The 22,409-nt window shown below is 42.9% G+C and overlaps 1 protein-coding gene across 1 annotated transcript in view; it reads left to right on the top strand.

Moving 5' to 3' along the window:
- The window catches only part of LOC124049055 (erbin-like), a 114,395-nt gene that overhangs the window by 35,336 nt on the left and 56,650 nt on the right, over window positions 1–22,409 (top strand). The window contains 2 exon segments of the mRNA XM_046370365.1: window positions 17,377–17,574; window positions 21,469–21,586. Of these exon segments, the coding sequence (XP_046226321.1) occupies window positions 17,386–17,574; window positions 21,469–21,586 (307 nt within the window). The 5' untranslated portion in view covers window positions 17,377–17,385.

Consider the following 22,409-nt stretch of genomic DNA (forward strand, 5'->3'; position numbering starts at 1 on the left):
CAACCTCAGGTAATCAGTATGAGCGCCAGGCAAGGTGGGCCTCTCTCTCCCACGCTGCTGGTCACTCAGATCGCATTCACATCATACTGCTACCCAGATGATTAGGTTGTCACTGCCTGGTTATATTCCACACTGTGCTCTTGAGCACTCACACTCATATCCCAGAGACTATGTGCACTCATGCACTGACTGCAGTCTGCCCTCCTCCCTGTGTCTTTGTAATTCAAAACAAGCCAGCCAGCCAAGCCAGCCATGTGAGGCCTGAGACTGTCATATCATGTGTAGCAGAGATCAGGCCAGCCGTAACATCTGAGATGGGAGGATGTCGGGATGTTAGGTCCTCTCTTGACCCTTGCTTGTTTGTACACTTCAGGATCATTGGTGTCTGCTTGCTCCGTGATCTACCTGCATGGGACTCCAGGTATCCAATGGCATTCAAGCCATTGCCAGTGTGTTGTGGTTGTCCATTCTGTCTCATACTGTCTGCCTCTATGGCTACTGAAAGTGTTTCTCGTTCACAGATCGCAAACAGACGCAATGATTCATCATCTACCCCCAAAATGGACTCCAGTACGAGTTTCCCAAAAGCCCCTTTTGTTGTGATGACATTGCTGTTGAAAGCAAGTTATTGTTTATAGGTCTCTGTTTGTGCAGCAGGGGCGAGGTGAGCCCATAGGCGGCTGTTTCTGTATATACGCCTGCTCGCTGCCTGGCGTCGAACTAAATCGCATATTTAATTAAGGACTTCCCGGCAGAAGGAGGGCTTTTAAACCAGCTGCTATTTATGGACAGCACAGCACCACGCTGTTCTGCTCTCTTTCTCTGCCCAGGCATGGGTCTCAATGACCGAGGGAAGAAGGTGAGAGGAAGAGAGAGAGAAACGTGTGTGTGGTGGTGGGGGGGGGACTAGCTAAATAAGGCAGCTCTCAATTGATATGGCAGCACAGCACTGCGGGAGCAAAGGGGTCAAATACCTTGTGCTGAATGCTGGTGTAGCCCTGTTAATGAGCATATGCTGCTCTGACTGCAGAGGTTGTCTCTACACACAGCGTATAGAATAGGAAGCAGATGGAATCATTCATGCATTCATGCTCCTTTCACTTGCCGTAATAAGGCTTTATACATTTATTCCAACCTGGATCCTTTTCTGCTATTAGTAATTGGTACAGTCAATTCAGAACATACAGTATGCAATGTCTTCAGATTGTCATGATGGATATTGTATGTGTATGACATTGCAGATATTTGGAGCAAGTAGGTTAAGTCAACATTTTTTATTTTAATGCTGTAACGAACTGCAATGCATTTAAATGGAGTTTGCACTTAGACCTAAATGTTGGACTTGACTGTACACACTAGGAATGGGCGTGAGTTCTTCAGTACTCGGTACAAGGTTTATATTCGATTTCCCTATAATCTAATACAAGTACTCAGAATTTACAAATGTAAATAGTTCATCTTGTCAGATACCAGAATTTTGACTTCGATACCACGTTTAGTATCACAGTACTCTATTCCATCCCGATACTCAATACCAAAACGATACCACAACAAACAAAAAAAGAGCATATTAGCCAAAGTCACAGAATGGCACTTGATCCAGACAGATAAACTCAGCTTCTGCTCTTTTCAATCGTTGGGCATCTTTTGACTTCAATATTATTATATTTTATTTACTTCAACATTTTTTCAGAGACAACCATGTATGCATTAATGAATCAATTATACAATTGTACAGTCAATTTGACTTTGTTTTTACCAATCTAACAACATAACAACATAATGGTAATCATTTAAATAAATGGTAAATGTCTATTGATAAACTGATGTAGCCTAGACCTAACCACAATACAGGTGAATTCATATTCAATAGGAGTGTGTGCATGTTTCCCATCCATTTGGGAAAGACTTGTTTTATTGTACTCATCAACATTTGCATAGAAGTAGCTATTTTTATAAAAATGTGCACTGTCGCTTTAACGGGTAATGACTTAATTCAGGGAGTGATGTGAGAGAGACCGAATAGGTGAATGAATTAAGGTTTTGGTGGCAATCAGCTTTGAAATAAGCATATTTTGCATTGTGCTTTAAATATTATCACAAACAAAGTACCAGGGTAGTGAATTTATGTTAGCTTTAGCTGTCAGCTAGCAAGGAAAGTTAGCCTACACATCTGGAAGCTACCAGTATCTTCTTGCACTGTAAAGTTTTCTAGCCTGTATGCCATATCGCATTATTCAAGTGTGTTAACTTCTGTGTAGCATGAGTGGGCAGTAAGATGATGTCAGACTCCCAGTGCAGGATAGCAGTGAGTAAGTGGAGCAGGCAGGGTGCAGCCCAGACTCCCAGTGCAGGATAGCAGTGAGTAAGTGGAGCAAGCAGGGTGCAGCCCAGACTCCCAGTGCAGGATAGCAGTGAGTAAGTGGAGCAAGCAGGGTGCAGCCCAGAATCCCAGTGCAGAATAGCAGTAAGTGGAGCAGGCAGGGTGCAGCCCAGACTCCCAGTGCAGGATAGCAGTAAGTGGAGCAAGCAGGGTGCAGCCCAGACTCACAGTGCAGAATAACAGTAAGTGGAGCAGGCAGGGTGCAGCCCAGACTCTCATTGCAGGATAGCAGTAAGTGGAGCAGGCAGGGTGCAGCCCAGACTCCCATTGCAGGATAGCAGTAAGTGGAGCAGGCAGGGTCCAGTGCAGGATAGCAGTAAGTAGAGCAGGCAGGGTGCAGCCCAGACTCACAGTGCAGGATAGCAGTAAGTGGAGCAGGCAGGGTGCAGCCCAGACTCACAGTGCAGGATAGCAGTAAGTGGAACAGGCAGGGTGCAGCCCAGACTCATAGTGCAGGATAGGAGTGGAGCAGGCAGGGTGCGCTATAATAAGGGGCCGGCTGCGCTGATAGGCAGGCTTGATCCGTGAGACACATTTGACAGAAGTATCAAATTCTAGTACCGAACTGTTTTAAGGTTCTAGTATCAAAAATGTACCAAAGTTTTGGTATACCGTGCAACGCTACTAGTTAGCAGGTTTAATTTATAAGCACTGACAAAATGTCATACTGTAAGATGTGTTTTATTGTTTGGAGTATGTCAAGTGCAGTGAAAATGTTAAGTTTTGTTTTCAGTTGTGTATCATAAAAACTAGTAATTGAATCAAAAGCAGCACCCCCAAAACGTTTTTGCATTCAGACCCCTTTCACCCTAACATACGAGTACTCAAAATAATACGAGTACTCAAACTCTGAATTTTTTCTGCGTACCCATCCCTAGTACTGCGTACCCATCCCTAGTACCTGTTATCTTTGAAAACTGACATTTATGTTACTGGTATTATGGGAACATATTGAGAACCAAAGTGAAATCTATAGTTGAGGACCCCTGCTGCATGCTTATTGTTGCCCTGCGGAACTCACACACTCGTCACTGTTTGGCAATCTCAGATAGGAAGTGGTCACAGTGTCACAAACGAAGGTGGCTCTGCTCAACCTTTAGGCTAGATGTTGTGCAGTCGTCATGATGAATAATCTGTATGTTTGTCTGCCAACTAGGATAAACATTTGCACTCTCAGAAAAAGAAAGACAGAACATTTGTGGCCGCCTCATGATTTTGTTATTTTCTTGTTTGTGAAGTGCATGATTTTTTTTAAACGTAGGCTAATGCTCTTTCAAAAGCTGCATTTCTTATTGCATTGCTTTAACAGATTAAGCACTCAGTGTGTGTTGAGCAGAGGGAGTAGGCTATCTGTGCAATAGACACCCCATTGGCATTTAGATCTGTGGATGAGATTCAGTGTGATTTGATGTGCTCCCTCTTCTCATCTCATCTTTCTGTCTGTGGCTTTGGCCTTTGGAGATAATTTAGTGTGACTGGCCAGTGCTCTGGTGGTTAGCTTACCTTGAGACAAACATTGTGCTACTGTAGAGTTGGGACGATAAACTGAAAATGATCGACACCGACCACTTATCATGAAAATTTTGCTGATTTTGTTAATCACGATAAATAACCTATAGGGCCCTACTAGAGAAATTAAATGTTTGCCAATAGGGGTGATTGCTAATGGGAAAATTGATAGCTAAAACATTCAAAGTAGGGCTGACCCCAATTAGACTACTAGTCAATACGCTGTTGGTATAAATGGATGACATTTACATAAGTATTCAGATCATTTACTCAGTGCTTTGTTGATGCACCTTTGGCAACGATTACAGCCTTGAGTCTTCGTGGGTATGACGCTACAAGCTTGGCACACCTGTATTTGGAGAGTTTCTCCCATTCTTCTCTGCAGATCCTCTCAAGCTTTGTCAGGTTGAATGGTGAGCGTTGCTGCACAGATATTTTCAGCTCTCTCCCGAGATGTTTGATCGGGTTCAAGTTCGGGCTCTGGCTGGGCCAGTCAAGGACATTCAGAGACTTGTCCCTACGCCACTTCTGCTTTGTCTTGGCTGTGTGCTTAGGGTCGATGACCTTTACAAAGGTGAACCTTTGCCCCAGTCAGGTTCTGAGCGCTCCGGAGCAGGTTTTCATCAAGGATCTCTCTGTACTGTGCTCTGTTCAACTGCTGCTGAAAAACATCCCCACAGCATGATGCTGCCACCATGCTTCACCGTAGGGATGGAGCCAGGTTTCCTCCAGACGTTACACTTGGCATTCCTTCCAGAGAGTTCAATCTTGGTTTCATGAGAGCAGAGAATCTTGTTTCTCATGGTTAGAGTCTTTTAGGTGCCTTTTGGCAAACTCTAAGCGGGTTGTCATGTGCCTTTTACTGAGGAGTGGCTTCCGTCCGACCACTCGACCATAAAGGCCTGATTGGTGGTTGTCCTCCTGGAAGGTTCTCCCATCTCCACATAGGAACTCTGGAGCTCTGTCAGTGATCATCGGGTTCTTGCTTATTGCACTTTTACAAAACACAGACTAGACAGCTAGTATAACACTTCGATCACATCGACAGCGTCATTGCATTTTGGTACACCAGAATTACATTAATTTCCAATGAAATACTGCGTTTGCCTTGCAGCATTGCATTGCAGAGGCAGTTGCAGTGCGTTCGGTGTGGTGCGTACGTTAGATTTATCGAATGTATGCTTCAAACTGTGTGCGTAGGCGGCTTGACAGAAATGGTAGCAGAAAGTGAATGTTGGACTACATATCAAGATGATGCTGCATACTATTTTGTTCGAAGCGTAACAGTCTTTGGCTTAAATGCTGCTGCCGGAACGTGGTACCCCAATGCTCTGTGTGACAAACTGAACATACATTTTCCAGAATCAATGTTCATTGATACTCCTGTTTTAGTGATGTCTGCTCTGCACATACTTTGAGCAGTTGAGACATAAGGGTATCGTCAGAAAGGTTAACTTCTCCTCTATTACAGTGAAATAATGTCTCAATGTGTTTTGGTGTCATTATGACCGATTCTGTTCGACCAAACCTCAAATGCTAATAGCGAGTTGAAATCACTTGTCAGAAAGGAAGATGTGATCTCTCATCGTTGTTGGCGTAAGAGAGGCATGGGGAGGGGCTTGGTGTATGTGTAAACCATAGAGGAAGCGAGAGGTTTCACTCTTGTTAAAATCTATCCAAAATAATACCAATGTGTTTCTATGGGCTTATTTTGGACCTAAGCTTGTCACCTGCCTTCCCGCCCTAACTCCCATTAACTCTCATGGGAAGGTGCACACAGAGGAGCGAAGGAGACGAGACCACAAATACAACATGAGAACAAGCGGACATAAGCGCTCATAAAAAAGAAAAATAACAAAATCTTGATTCTTGCACTACGGGCATTTGAAATATCGCGCAAAAACATTAATTCAAATTAATTCAATATCACCGAGTCATACCCTGATTGCGTGTCTTGTAGGGTATGTATAGGTTTTGAGCTGTGTGTTAACTGGCAACTCTGTACTTTCAATACTTTTTACAAAGACCAGCAGTGCTTCAGTCAATCTCTCCTCCAATCTGAACCAGGAGAGTCTCTCTGAAACAGGAGAGTCAATATTATTGACATTGGCCTTCTGTGTACATTTCAGGGCCAGATGTCCTACTCTGTTCTGGTCCAGCTGCAGCTTTTCTAGTTCCTTTTCTGCTGCACCTGGCCAATAGTCAAGATGCAACAAAACCAGAGCTTGCAGGACTTGTTTGGTTGCATGTTATGTTATAAAAGCAGAGCTTCTCCCCATCTTTACAACAATATACTCAATATCCTTTGACCTAGACAGTTAACTTCTTGGTGTTATATTAGATAGTAAAGTCTTTAGTGGAAAAGATGAGCGCCACAAATCTGGAAATGATTTGGTGCTCATCTTTTCCATTCATTGGATTGTTTGCATACACCTGAGTTGGATCTACAAAACAGATGGTCTAACATTTGTTGACAGAAGACCACTTTTGAATTCTGAAAACCTCAGACAAACTTTACATTTTTAAGTGTAATGTGCCTTTAAATTCTACACGTTGACTCAGTGTTTCCCCTGTAATTGTTTTTAGCATTGGTCATGGAAGGAATGTTGTTTTTCTGATTTTTTTCTCTCTCCAGTTTTTCGCTCTCAATCACACTTTTCTAGCTAAATTCGACATGTTAACAATGCTTAAACCATGTAGGAAACCATAAAAAACGATAGTTACCATTTAATTCAAGTGTGCCTGCACCTAACACTGTTTGGTTAGCTGTGTATCTATTGCGCATATAGTGTGATGGAATTACATTGTACGTGCATCAAACAGTTTTTATCATTACTGTAGCTGAACTTCTAATTACCATAACAGATGGCATGGTAATGAGAATTGGTCATTACACTAATGACAAACTCTTAGCAAATTTAGATTACAATGGCATGAACCATTATTACTCGGCAAACAAAAAATACACAATAAATTGGTGCTCTTTCTAATGTAATATTCTATAAAAAGTTTAATCTGTCTTTGCTCAAATATCAAGTATTACACAGTTATAGTAATGATAATCTAAAATGGGTAAATGTGGTGTATGAGGAAAATTGTCACATTTAAACATAATAAAAGAGAAAAGACTAGCTTACCTTGTAGCCATCTTTGATCTTCTTTGTTCTTAGTAATACATTATGGGTCGAAAAATATTTATAAAAAACACTACCTTGTCCAGGAACTTAAAGAAATTCTACGGTAATGAAAAATATGTTTTGTGTCTAAAATATGACTAATTTGTAATGTGAACTGATTTGTAGGTTAACTGCCTCGTTCAGGGGCAGAACGACATATTTTCACCTTGTCAGCTCGGGGGATCCAATCTTGCAACCTTACAGTTAACTTGTCCAATGCAATAACGACCTGCCTCTCTCTCGTTGCACTCCACAAGGAGACTGCCTGTTACGTGAATGCAGTAAGCCAAGGTAAGTTGCTAGCTAGCATTAAACGTATCTTATAAAAAACAATCAATCATAATCACTAGTTAACTACACATGGTTGATGATATTACTAGATATTATCTAGCATGTCCTGCGTTGCATATAATCTGACTGAGCATACAATTATCTAAGTATCTGACAGCGGTGGTAGGCAGAAGCAGGTGCGTAAACATTCATTCAAACAGCACTTTCGTGTGTTTTGCCAGCAGCTCTTCGTTGTGCGTCAAGCATTACGCTGTTTATGACTTCAAGCCTATCAACTCCCGAGATGAGGCTGGTGTAACCGAAGTGAAATGGCTAGCTAGTTAGCGCGCGCTAATAGTGTTTCAAACATCACTCGCTCTGAGCCTTGCAGGGGTTGTTTCCCTTGCTCTGCATGGGTAACGCTGTTTCGATGGTGGCTGTTGTCGTTGTGTTCCTGGTAATATTGAAGACTCATGTTAAAAGGAACCACCAGCTTTCATATGGTCTCATGTTCTGAGCAAGGAACTGAAATGTTAGCTTTCTTACATAGCACATATCGCACTTTTACTTTCTTCTCCAACACTTTGTTTTTGCATTATTTAAACCAAATTGAACTTGTTTCAATATTTACTTGAGGCTACATTGATTTTATTGATATATTATATTAAGATAAAATAAGTGTTCATTCAGTATTGTTGTCGTTGTCATTATTACAAATACATTGCCCAAAAAATTGGCCGATTTAATCGGTATCGGCTTCTTTTTTTTGGCCCTCCAATAATTGGTATCTGTATCGGTATTGAAAAATCATAATCGGTCGACCTCTAGTGAATACCTCTATCTTACTGTCTGCAAACAGCTAGTTTGTCTTTTCTTAGCAAGTTGTGGAAAAATTTAATTATATTCTAGTATCCTATCCAGCCTGGTGTGGGCAGGTTAGTGTATGTGGAAGGTAGAGGAAGATGTTGTAAAGCGAATGCACTTTGTGTTTGTCAACCAGATCAGATTACTTAGCCTCATTTTTACCAACAATTCAAAGGAAAACAATCATGGTTTTCCCCTGGTCACGTAAGACCGCAGAGAATCGAGGACACTGGTGAGAACCAAAACCTGAAGGGGCTGGAAACTGGAAGAGCCGGTTCCGCTAGGCCCATGCCCTGCCACAAATACTTACAACAGTGTCATCTTTCCACGTTTCCATTTAAATTAATTTCCATTTTCTCTACTCTGGAATCTTTCTAGTGGATTCCCACGTCTTCAAGTGCCTCGGTGGAGACTTGAGTGAGGTTGTGTTCTTAGCCAGAGTGGTAAGCTGAAGAAGAGCTGGAGGTGCATGTGTACTGTGTGTGTTTGTGGTGGTATCCATACCAAGTGTTATTATTCATATGTACAGGATACATATGGTATACACTGTCCCAAAAAATTATTCAATGTCAACACTGCATGAACCCTGCTTGTTGACTAACAGCCTGTCAGTCATTTTTCTAGGCTGCGGATGCCCACCAATACGGATTTGATTCCAGTGCTCAAAGCGCTGTATGTTGCAATGGAGGGAACTTGCCTCAGCCATCATAATGCAATATTAACCTGAAGCCTTTCAATCTGGCTTGTACCCCCAAAGCTCAAACTAGCTCAGGTTATATCCATGTGTGTACATTGGTGTGTGGGCCTCCAACCGAGTATCCTCCCTTGAATTATTTAGGAGCTGACTGCACCTCTCCCGCTGTGCCCACTGTCGGTGAATTCCGGTGCAAAGGTAACACACATCAGGGTACAGTGAAAAACACACACCTCCATCATTAGTAGCATCGAGGTAACACACCTGAAAACACACACTTGTTTTCCATAGCTCTTCACACAAGAGCCACCTCAACCTTCTCACCCCATGACATCGCGTGACTGTCTTGACACATGCCTTCCTCAAGTTAATCAAAAACCCTTTGTCTAGATGACGAGATCACAACCTGAACAAGTAGGCCAGATCTAATGTCACCTAACATTAGCCTCATTTTGATTTCATTCAGCTTTGCTTTACTCTAGCTGCTAGTCTGTTTCTACTTGAGCCATCTTCTAAAGAATTGTTTGGCATGACAGACATTTCAATGAAAATGTACTATAGTGTCTGTGAACAAGTGTCAAGAAGACTGCATTGTCTGCAGTCAAACCATTAATCCACAGGGCAGCCAGGCCTTCTAGCCAATGGCACACTGCTGTTCCTTCACACGGAAGAAGTAGCCTTTTCTCTCCTCTCTTCTTCTGTGCCAGATGGAGATGACTCCATTATTATCCAGCAGCCCTCCTCCTTCTGCAGCTTTTCTCTACTCCATTTTTTCCCTCCCTTTGTTCCTTTTTCTCTCCCTTTTCTTTGGGCCTAATTCTCTGGGTGCCGAGTTTCGAACATTGACCCAGCAGGCAGGCAGCATTACTGCAGCAGCCTACAGTATCAGGATAAAAAAGCTCCTTTCATAAGACTATAAGATTTATAGGCTAATCACATTCCAGCATATTAATCAGATGAGTGCTATAAATAATACTATACTGTCACATAAGACCTCACATTTCCGCTCCACACACACACACACACACACACACACACACACACACACACACACACACACACACACACACACACACACACACACACACACACACACACACACACACACACACACACACACACACACACACACACACACATACTACTTGAGATGACTCTCAAATGAGGGTCTGGGGAGAGGGGACAGACGGAGCACTAGATCAAATCAAATTGCATTTGTCACATGCTTCGTAAACAGAAGATGTGGACTAACAGTGAAATGTTTACTTAGGGGCCCTTCCCAACAATACAGAGGGAAAGAATATAGAAAAGTAAAACATGTAATAATTAATATTCAGTGAGTTTCATTAACTTTGCTACTGAGTCAATGTGCAGGGGTATGAGGTAATTGAGGTAGATATGTACATATAACTAGGAATAAAGTGACAGATAATAAACAGTAGCAGCAGAATATGGGCTGAGTAAAAAGGTCAATGCAGATTGTCCAGGTAGCTATTTCGTTAACCATTGAACTATTTAGCAGTTTTATGGCTTGGGGGTAGATGCTGTACAGGGTCCTGCTGGTTCCAGACTTGGTGCATCGGCATCGCTTGCCGTGCGGCAGCAGAGATTGTCTATGAATTTGGTGGCTGGAGTCTTTGACAATTTTTAGGGCCTTCCTCTGATACCGCCTGGTATAGAGGTCCTGGATGGCAAGGAGTTCTGCTCCAGTGATGTACTGGGCCGTACGCACAATCCCTTTGTAGTGCCTTGTGGCTGGATGCCAAGCAGTTGCTATAACAAGCGGTGATGCAGCCAGTCAAGATGCTTTCAATGGTGCAGCTGTATAACTTTTTTGAGGATCTGTGGGCCCATGCCAAATGTTTTCAGCCTCCTGGGGGAGAAGAGGTGTTGTCGTGCTTAGCGTGGATGTTGCCTGTAATCCATGGCTTTTGGTTAGGATATGTACGTACAATCACTGTGGGGACAATGCCGTCGATGCACTTATTAATGAACCTGGTGACTTCACAATGCCATCGGAGGAATCCCGGAACATATTCCAGTCTGTGCTATAAAAATACTGTCCTGCAGCGGCACTGGTACTTCCTGTTTGAGTTTCTGCTTGTAAACAGGAATCGGGAGGATAGATTAATGGTCAGATTTGCCAAATGGAGGGTGTGCTTTGTGTTTGGAGTAAAGGTGGTCTAGAGTTTTTTTTCGCCTGTAGTTGCACTGGTGACATGCTGTTAGAAATGAGGTAAGACGGACTTCAGTTTCCCTGCATTAAAATCACCGGCAACTAGGAGCGCCTCCTTTGTATGAGCATTTTCTCGTTTCCCTACGATAAATATAGATGAAAACTAAATTGGTAAATAGTAGATCATGGTCTACAGCTTATTATGCGGTATACAAGATGGCGCCAACAGATAGGGCAGCTGTGCTTCTAGTTCCTAGGCAATATTACATTGTTTTACATTATTAGCCCAGAATAAATGTTTTGTTATCACATACTGCCGGAAATAACTTTTGGATATCAGAGCGGTGGTAACTCACCAGGAATACAACTTTCCTGAATTGGATCCTTTGTTCATACCCCCCAGGACAATTGAAGTCATTCCAGAGGCTGATTCAAAACATCGGTGGCAGAGAAGAGGCATTCGCAGTGGACTTCTAGTCTGACTCAGGAGTTGCGCACACCACCCACCGCTTTCGAGTATATTACTCGCTAATGTTCAGTCTCTGGATACTAAAGTTGATGAGCTCAGGGCGAGTATTTCCTTCCAGAGAAACATCAAGGATTGTAACATACTCTGTTTCACAGAAACATGGCTCTCTCGGGATATACTGTCTGAGTCCGTACAGCCAGTTGGATTCTCAGTTCATCGCACGGACAGGAATAAATATCTCTCCGGGAAGAAGAGCGAGGCTGTATGTTTTATTATTTAACTACTCATGGTGTGATTGTGATAACATACAGGAAGTCCTTTAGTTCACCTGACCTAGAATACCTCACAAACAAATGCCGACCATACTACTTTCCAAGAGAATTCTCTTCAGTTCTCAGGTATTCGTTCCGGTATTTCACTTATGGTGTACGCCCCCAGCGTATTCATCAGGAGCCTTTATTACACTACACCGGCCTTGATTGGTTGAGACGTGTGCGTCGGGGAAGGGTGTCGTCCTACCTTATAATAGGTCCAGCGCGTTATCTCTGAATCATTCAAACACCTCTTTTCACTTTTCATCAGAAAGCTTAACCTCGACACGATTGCATTTTCTAGAACTAGCTAAACTGTCCACAGACATGAGCTTACAACTCGCTCGCCGGGCGCTATTCTCTGGACTGTGCGGTGGAAAATTATTAGAGGGAGGAACGAGTACAGCTGTGACATGGCTATCTCGTTCACAACCAAGTTAGCTTTACCCAAACAGTGACTAGTTATTAGCAAGCTAGCCACCAGGCTAGTTAGCTTTTGTGGTTTTACTTCAACAAGAAAAGTTTTTTTACTAGCTACACAACTCTCTGTTGTTTCGGAAACGATATCCGGCCATCACACTGAGTGCCAGTCAGGGATAACCCACTAATCGCTAGCTATCGTACTAGCCTACCACAGTAGTTATTTTTTGACAGCTAAAAACATAGTATCCAAGCAATTGCAACAGAAACATCCCCCATCCCAAATGAGGAGAAGGTCCCGGCGCGAATCGACGCCTGTGGAAACAAGATATCGGCCAAAGACACCCACTCTGTGTGTTCCGCTTGCCATGGGCTGCAATATGCCAAGGGAGCCTTAGCCTCCCCTGGCTCCTGTCCACACTGTGCCCTCTTCACTGTGAAGAGCCTCCATCGCAGGCTAGCACTCCTGAGTCAACAGGACCCTAACATGGGGTTCGGTGTCCCAGATGGCTCACCAGAGGCGATGGATATACAGTTGAAGTCAGAAGTTTACATACACCTTAGCCAAATACATTTAAACTCAGTTTTTCACAATTCCTGACATTTAATCCAAGTAAATATTCCCTGTTTTAGGTCAGGTATGATCACCACTTTTATTTTAACAATGTGAAATGTCAGAATAATAGTAGACAGAATTATTTATTTCAGCTTTTATTTCTTTCATCACATTCCCAGTGGATCAGAAGTTTACATACACTCAATTAGTATTTGTAAGCCTTTAAATTGTTTAACTTCAGCCAAACGTTTAAGGTAGCCTTCCACAAGCTTCCCACAATACGTTGGGTGAAGTTTGGCCCATTCCTCCTGACAGAGCTGGTGTAACTGAGTCAGCCCCAGGGTCTGCAAAACCACTAAGCAAGGGGCACCATGAAGACCAAGGAGCTCTCCAAACAGGTCACGGATAAAGTTGTGGAGAAGTACAGATCAGGGTTGGGTTTTAAAAAAGTATCAGAAACTTTGAACATCCCACAGAGCACCATTAAATCCATTGTTAAAAAATGGAAAGAATATGGCACCACAACAAACCTGCCTGAGAGGGCTGCCCACCAAAACTCACGGCCCAGGCAAGGAGGGCATTAATCAGAGAGGCAACAAAGAGACCAAATATAAATAACCCTGAAGGATCTGCAAAGCTCCAAAGCAGAGATTGGCGTATCTGTCCATAGGACCACTTTAAGCCATACACTGCACAGAGCTGGGTTTTACGGAAGAGAGGCCAGAAAAATGCCATTGTATGAATAAAATAAAAAGCAAACCTGTTTGGTGTTCGCCAAAGGCACGTGGGAGACTCCCCAAACATATGGAAGAAAGTACTCTGGTCAGATGAGACCAAAATTGAGCTTTTTGGCCATCAAGGAAAACACTGGCGCATACCCAACACCTCTAATCATCCCGAGAACCCCATCCACACAGTGGATAATTAATTCTATATACTTCCGGCCCGTCCTTGGACACTGTGCTATCTAACCTCCAAACGAGCTTCAATGCCATACAACACTCCTTCCGTGGCCTCCAACTGCTCTTAAACGCTAGTAAAACCAAATGCATGCTTTTCAACCGTTCGCTGCCTGCACCCGCACGCCTGACCAGCATCACCACCCTGGATGGTTCCAACCTTGAATATGTGGACATCTATAAGTAACCTAGGTGTCTGGCTGGACTGTAAACTCTCCTTCCAGACTCATATCAAACATCTCCAATCGAAAATCAAATCAAGAGTCGCCTTTCTATTCCGCAACAAAGCCTCCTTCACTCACGCCGCCAAACTTACCCTAGTAAAACTGACTATCCTACCGATCCTCGACTTCGGCGATGTCATATACAAAATTTCTTCCAACACTCTACTCAGCAAACTGGATGCAGTTTATCACAGTGCCATCCGTTTTGTCACTAAAGCACCTTATACCACCCACCACTGCGACTTGTATGCTCTTGTCGGCTGGCCCTCGCTACATATTCGTCGCCAGACCCACTGGCTCCAGGTCATCTACAAGTCCATGCTAGGTAAAGCTCCGCCTTATCTCAGTTCACTGGTCACGATGGCAACACCCATCCGTAGCACGCGCTCCAGCAGGTGTATCTCACTGATCATCCCTAAAGCCAACACCTCATTTGGCCGCCTTTCGTTCCAGTTCTCTGCTGCCTGTGACTGGAACGAATTGCAAAAATTGCTGAAGATGGAGAATTTTATCTCCCTCACCAACTTCAAACATCTGCTATCTGAGCAGCTAACCGATCGCTGCAGCTGTACATAGTCTATCTGCAAATAGCCCACCCATTTTTACCTACCTCATCCCCATACTGTTTTTATTTATTTACTTTTCTGCTGTTTTGCACACCAATATCTCTACCTGTACATGACCATCTGATCATTTATCACTCCAGTGTTAATCTGCAAAATTGTAATTATTCGCCTACCTCCTCATGCGATTTGCACACAATGTATATAGACTCCACTTTGTTTTCTTCTTCCTATTGTGTTATTGACTTGTTAATTGTTTACTCCATGTGTAACTCTGTGTTGTCTGCTCACACTGCTATGCTTTATCTTGGCCAGGTCGCAGTTGCAAATGAGAACTTGTTCTCAACTAGCCTACCTGTTTAAATAAAGGTGAAATAAAAAAAATAAAAGGCTGCGACCTCTTTACTCCAAGCCACTAACTTCACTCTGTTTCGCCCTCCGTGTTGACAGACATCAGTGGCCCAGCCAAGTGTGTGCGTGTTATGACGGATAAGAAGAGGCCCTCTTGAGACAGGTCTACTTTCACTCACTTAGGCCTTCTTGTTCCATCTTATTATAGGCTACTCTATTATCACTCGGTCAGTCAGTCACTCACTGGCTACGATTCTCCACCCTTCTCTCCTTTTTTTATTTCTCTCTCACTTTTCATTTTATTTCTCTCTCTCTTTTCTGCTCACTTTTCTCCCTGAATTATGTGGCCATTAGTGTGATTGTAGATAATCCAGTGAGGAGCGGTGGCAGTGGAAGCCTTATACAGTTTCTAACCCAGGAGATCATGGCAGGGAGCTGACAGACCCATGTCTCTACAGCTTAGAGATGGCCATGCACTAGCCCTACATCACCACACACACACACAGACTCTGGGAATCAGACAGTCTGCGCTACGATGTGGTTCACAGCTGAAGATGAGGGGGAGGAGGAGAGAGTCATATTCTCTAAACACTCCAGTGAACAAGGCCTCCATTAACCAGAGCACATTCTATAGTGCAATACTGTACAGCCATAAAGCCCTCAGCCATAGCCAACTCTGTCCAAAGACTTATCAGACCCATAATATCTACTGTGAATCATGTGGCCCCTTTAAAATAAGCAAGTGAAGAGCGTGCCGTGAAAAAAAAAAAAAGCCATTCTTTCCAATCCTCACATTCGTTTCCTCTGGTTTTCTGTCCATCAAGGTTGAGCAATCGATTATCCCTTGTACAATACACAATATCAGCCCTTTCATACCTGGGCTGACTTTGTTGTTCCATGACAAAAGACAATAGTCAAGGAACTGGATTCTCTGGAGGATGACTCTCATCACAATGCTGTTGGTGTTCATCCTTTGCTACAACACAATTAGGCCTATAGCCATCTGCGCTATTGAGCTGCTGAATGGGCTGCTTGCTATGCCTGCTTAAAAGTGGTGTTTCATTGGATGCGTTCCAAGGGGAACTGCTCTCTCCTTTTTATAACAAGAGGCTCTCACAATAGCAGAGATTGCAGTAATACAGCCATTAGTGGAGGAAGGAATAGCTGAGATTATATTTAATATTCTGGCCTCAGAGCTGATGCTCTGTCGACTTTCACCTTCTAGATGTTTCTCAACCTCAGGTCCTCGGACCAGCACTGATCCCTGAGAAGATGCTGAGCGGTCTCTCAGATGGTTAGCTGACACCAATTTAGTGCGTTCTCAAGTGTTAGTTTTGATAGGCCAATAGACCGAAGCAGACTTTCATGGAGGAAGGACACTAGCCCTCCACTCCCTGCTATTAAAAAGCTTGAGAAACACTGAACACATGTTTGTTGTTTATCAATGCTTTGTCAGACAGCTTTTACACCTTAATGAGATGCTGCAGGGATCAGTACTAGGCCTCTGACTTTTTCATAGGTTTTTGTCTTCGATAGGCGTATCTTAAAGTCCTCATCCATTGAGTGGAGATACATTGTCACTGCACTGATGAGCAACAGTGTACGTGCCAGCTAATTGTCACCGTTTATACCTCAGTTAAAATAATGGGGAGTCGGGAGGCAAATCCATGAGGTATGCTTTGTTTGTCCAAATAGGACTCTTGTCTCTGGGCCGATGAGTGCCACTGCCCTACTGCGCTGTGCTGTGGTTCTGTTGCTGTATAGGAAGTAATGTGATACTGTTGTAGAGCTTGCTTTCATTATCCAGTGATGCTTTGGACCCACATGTAAAATCTAAAGAGATTTTAAAGAGGCCCATTTATCTGTAATGAGTTTCTACACTAATCAATCCTGTGAGGGCATTGTGTTGATGAAAGCTGGCCCTTTGTTCTGGCACTGCCAATGCAACACAGTTGTAGCCTAAATGAGCATGCATTGCAGATCCTGCTGACGTGTCAATATGGACACTGAGAACAAACGATTATGTAACTGCTAACAATGTAATTTATGCCAGAAATCCAGGGGTCTGTGGTAAACAAGCTATCATAACGTATACTGCCTTAGATCCTCTTTGTAACTGGTGGTAAAACCTCTTGGATTGTTATTGAAGTGAGCAGAACCATACAACAAACTTAAGATTTAAAATATATATATAAAGTTGACCTATCTACTCTCTCTAACCAACGACCTACCCACAAACCAACCTGATGTTGTGCTGCTGACCATCTCCCTCCCTTTTAGAAAACACCCAGTCTGACTCCTCTTCCTATTTGATTACTTAACTTTGACACTTATCTCTCGCACTTAGGAGGATACCTGTAGTAGCTTTAGCCCCAGGAAGCAGCAGTAGTTTACTGGCCTGTCTTGACACTGACACGGACTCTCCTCTCCTCCCCCTCTCTCGCTCTGCAGTGCCTGAGGATGTCGAGCAAGCGGAACCTGTTTGTGCGGCTGGTGCCATGCCGCTGCCTGCGGGGGGAGGAGGAAACGGTGACGTCACTGGACTACTCCCACTGCAGCCTGGAGGCAGTGCCTAAGGAGATCTTCAGCTTCGAGAAGACCCTGGAGGAGCTCTATCTGGACGCCAACCAGATTGAGGAGCTTCCCAAAGTAAGAAGCAGAGACATGCGCACACACACACACACAGATGGACACACAGACCTACACGTTCATAATGGTAGCCTAGTGGTTAGAGTGTTGGACTAGCAACCGGAAGGTTGCAAGTTCAAACCCCCGAGCTGACAAGGTACAAATCTGTCGTTCTGCCCCTGAACAGGCAGTTAACCCACTGTTCCTAGGCCGTCATTGAAAATAAGAATTTGTTCTTAACTGACTTGCCTAGTTAAATAAAGGTAATAAAAATAAAATAGGTTCATAATGAATTACCCATACAAATCCCTGACATTGTTTATGACTGTGTTATGTAGCTATATAATGGTATATAAACATGAACCTGTCAAAATTGCAGTAACCGCTCTCCCTGGCAAACATTGTATCTCAGTAGAGTGACATAATGAAATCAGTCCATAAGGATGAGGCTATCGGTCTTGATCAAGTTGCAGCTTCTGATTTCATTTGGGCCTTATCCTCCTGCTGCTCACAGCAACAACTGTGAGCAGCAGTTGCATCCAAGGGATGACTGTAGTGTTTACTAGGGATGCACGGTATATCGGTGAACATATTGGAATTGGCTGATACCGATGTTGGCATTGTTTAGCTGATTCCAATGTCTAGTTTAACGCCGATGTTAAAAACTGATGTCAAAGCTACCGTGCATACCTATATAACGTAGGTACATGACATAATGACTCCACATAAAATGTTGCACTACTCGTGCAACACAGCATTCCTAACCTAGCCCACAATGTCTGCTGTGTGGATCGAACAGTCAACAAGTCAAGCAGTCATTTGAAAGAGTAAGAAAATTCATTAAAGCCAAGATAATGGAATTCATTGCCCTTGACAATCAACCGTTCTCTGTCGTGGGTGATGCTGGCTTTCACCGACTGGTTGAGCACCGATACATACTACCAAGTGCGCTTTTTTTCAGACCGAAGTTACACAGTATTAGTGTCGATGCTAATAGCTTCACGACATACATACATATGGAACGCCGTTTGGGTCTTTGCGTGTCAAAAAAAGATACAGTAGTACTGTCAAAGCTGTACAAAAAAGTCTGCAAACACTGGCCACGAACGATGTGTTTACAGTACCGCGTTGGTAATAAAGCATTATTTGTTTGACCGCAACTTCTGGGGTTGCTAGCATTAGCTTGGTACTTAGCTAGCACCAATACAACGAGCCTGAAAACAATGACAAGTAGGAACTGCAGTTACAGTGCCTTGCGAAAGTGAACAGCAGTTTTCAGTTCTTTCCACAGATTCTCGATTGGATTCAGGTCTGGACTTTGACTTGGCCATTCTAACACCTGGATATGTTTATTTTTGAACCATTCCATTGTAGATTTTGCTTTATGTTTTGGATCATTGTCTTGTTGGAAGACAAATCTCCGTCCCAGTCTCAGGTCCTTTGCAGACTCCATCAGGTTTTCTTCCAGAATGGTCCTGTATTTGGCTCCATCCATCTTCCCATCAATTTTAACCATCTTCCCTGTCCCTGCTGAAGAAAAGCAGGCCCAAACCATGATGCTGCCACCACCATGTTTGACAGTGGGGATGGTGTGTTCAGGGTGATGAGCTGTGTTGCTTTTACACCAAACATAACGTTTTGCATTGTTGCCAAAAAGTTCAATTTTGGTTTCATCTGACCAGAGCACCTTCTTCCACATGTTTGTGTCTCCCAGGTGGCTTGTGGCAAACTTTAAACAACACTTTTTATGGATATCTTTAAGAAATGGCTTTCTTCTTGCCACTCTTCCATAAAGGCCAGATTTGTGCAATATATGACTGATTGTTGTCCTATGGACAGTCTCCCACCTCAGCTGTAGATCTCTGCAGTTCATCCAGAGTGATCATGGGCCTCTTGGCTGCATCTCTGATCAGTCTTCTCCTTGTATGAGCTGAAAGATTTGCAGTGGTCTGATACTCCTTCCATTTCAATATTATCGCTTGCACAGTGCTCCTTGGGATGTTTAAAGCTTGGGAAATATTTTGGTATCCAAATCCGGCTTTAAACTTCTTCACAACAGTATCTCGGACCTGCCTGGTGTGTTCCATGTTCTTCATGATGCTCTCTGCGCTTTTAACGGACCCCTGAGACTATCACAGTGCAGGTGCATTTATACGGAGACTTGATTACACACAGGTGGATTGTATTTATCATCATTAGTCATTTAGGTCAACATTGGATCATTCAGAGATCCTCACTGAACTTCTGGAGAGAGTTTGCTGCACTGAAAGTAAAGGGGCTGAATAATTTTGCACGCCCAATTTTTCAGTTTTTTATTTGTTAAAAAAGTTTGAAATATCCAATAAATGTTGTTCCACTTCATGATTGTGTCCCGCTTGTTGTTGATTCTTCGCAAAAAAATACAGTTTTATATCTTTATTTGAAGCCTGAAATGTGGCAAAAGGTCGCAAAGTTCAAGGGGGCCGAATACTTTCGCAAGGCACTGTGTTTTCATTATTCTTGTTTGATGATTTAGGAATCCTCGTGAGTAAGTATTAGCAAGGTTGCCACTTGTTATTTCCATATTGAAATTGAACTTCAGTTCATGAAAATAAATAGCTAGACAGCTACTTAACCCTGTTGCCCAAAGCTAACGTTATAAGTAGTCAGCTACCTTCATTTGGCTAGTGACAATCGACCGGACCGGGTTATGTGTTGTGAAGCTAGCCACAATAAGGATTAGGCACAATCGTAGAATTTGCAGTTTGCCTTCAAAATAATAGTATCATTGACAGTGATGCAAATTAATACAAATAGTAGAATTATGCCATACTTTTATTTTGAAGGCTAACCGCAAAGTCCACTATTGTGGCTAATCCTTATTGTGGCTAGCTTCACATAGATGGGTCCAACAACCATTAATCAAATAAGAACTGTCTTATAAATAAGGGTTATTTTAGATGATGACACCTAGCTATATAGTTAGCTATCTAACTATAGCTACTGAAACAGATTATGTCGTGTTATTTGACACGTCAAATGGTGTTATTTGACGTTTTTTGACACGCAAAGACCCAGACGGCCTTCCATAGAAATCCTGGTTGAGAATGAAACGACTGAACTAATGAACAACGAAACAACACAGCAAGTAAGTGAAAGAAATAGGTTTTGATTGCGTTTTACTGGTAATGGGGACATACGTAAATGCCAAGCAAACTTTTTGGTTAGTGTAGTGTGTGTAACCTTTATTTAACTAGGCAAGTCAGTTTAGAACAAATTCTTATTTACAATGACGGCCCGGACGACGCGGGACCAATTGTGCGCCGCACTAAGGGACTCCCAATCACAGCTGGATTCGATACAGCCTGGATTCGAACCAGGGCTGTAGTGACGCCTCTTGCAGTGCCTTAAGCCGCTATGTCCATGTGTGTGTTAGCTATTTAACTGTACTAGAATGCTTAAAGGCCGCAAAAAAAGGTAATATCGGTTATCGGTATCGTTTTTTTTGCAAGGAAAATATTGGGTATCGGTATCGGCAAAAAAGGTAATATCGGTGCGTCACTAGTGTTTACGGAAGGTGAGAGAGTCCTGCCGATTGAACAGAGGCAATCCACAATGCAGCCCTGTGCTTTCCCCCACACTTAGTCAGTCTATTATTCTCTGAGTGTTTGTGACTGAGTCAGCATTTGTTGTGAATGAACTGTAGCTTTCTGTACAAACCGGACTCCTGCCTGAGTCATACTGTGAAATCAACTTGTCTTATTCTCTCTCTCTCTCTCTCTCTCTCTCTCTCTCTCTCTCTCTCTCTCTCTCTCTCTCTCTCTCTCTCTCTCTCTCTCTCTCTCTCTCTCTCTCTATTTCTCTCTCTCTCTCTATTTCTCTGTCTCTCTCTCTCTCTCTATTTCTCAATTTCTCTCTGTCTCCATCCCATCATAGCAACTGTTCAACTGCCAGATGCTCCACCGGCTGAGTATGCCAGACAACGACCTCACGGTGCTGCCCGCGGCCATCGCCAACCTCATCAATCTCAAGGAGCTGGACGTCAGCAAGAACAGTAAGCAAAATGACCACTGAATGACTACAATGACCACTCTCAATACAAGAGTATGACCAGAATGACCACTCTGTCAATAGAAGAGTATGACCAGAATGACCACTCTCTCAATAGAAGAGTATGACCAGAATGACCACTCGCTCAATACAAGAGTATGACCAGAATGACCACTCGCTCAATACAAGAGTATGACCAGAATGACCACTCGCTCAATACAAGAGTATGACCAGAATGACCACTCTCTCAATACAAGAGTATGACCAGAATTGTTTTGTTGTGCACTTTTAAGAGTTGCAGTCTACCCCTTTTCCGTTTAGAAGGTAGTATTTATGTTCAGAATAACTACTGTCTCATCTTCACCATTTACTTTAAGGCTCTCCAAAGTGGAGTTTGACTGAAGAGCCATCTTACTTAAAGGGCAAACACATAGAATCAAATACATTTTTATTGGTCACATACACATGGTTAGCAGATGTTATTGCGAGTGTACGAAATGCTTATGCATCTAGATCCGACAGTGCAGCAGTATCTAAAAGGTCATTTCTAACAATTCTACAGCAAATCCTAATTCCTAACACATTCAACAACAAAACCTAATACACACAGTCTAGTAAAAGAATGGGATGAGAATATATAAGTATAAAATATATGTATGAGCAGTGACAGAGCAGCTAAGATGCAATAGAGAGTAAATAATAGATAGTGAAGGATACAGTATATACATATGAGATGTGTAATGCGAGATATGTAAACATTCTTAATAAAGTGGCATTATTAAAGTGACTGGTGTTCCATATATTAAAATGGCCAATGATATCAAGTC

This window comes from Oncorhynchus gorbuscha, linkage group LG11 (genome assembly GCF_021184085.1).
Source record: "Oncorhynchus gorbuscha isolate QuinsamMale2020 ecotype Even-year linkage group LG11, OgorEven_v1.0, whole genome shotgun sequence".
Classification (NCBI taxonomy): domain Eukaryota; kingdom Metazoa; phylum Chordata; class Actinopteri; order Salmoniformes; family Salmonidae; genus Oncorhynchus; species Oncorhynchus gorbuscha.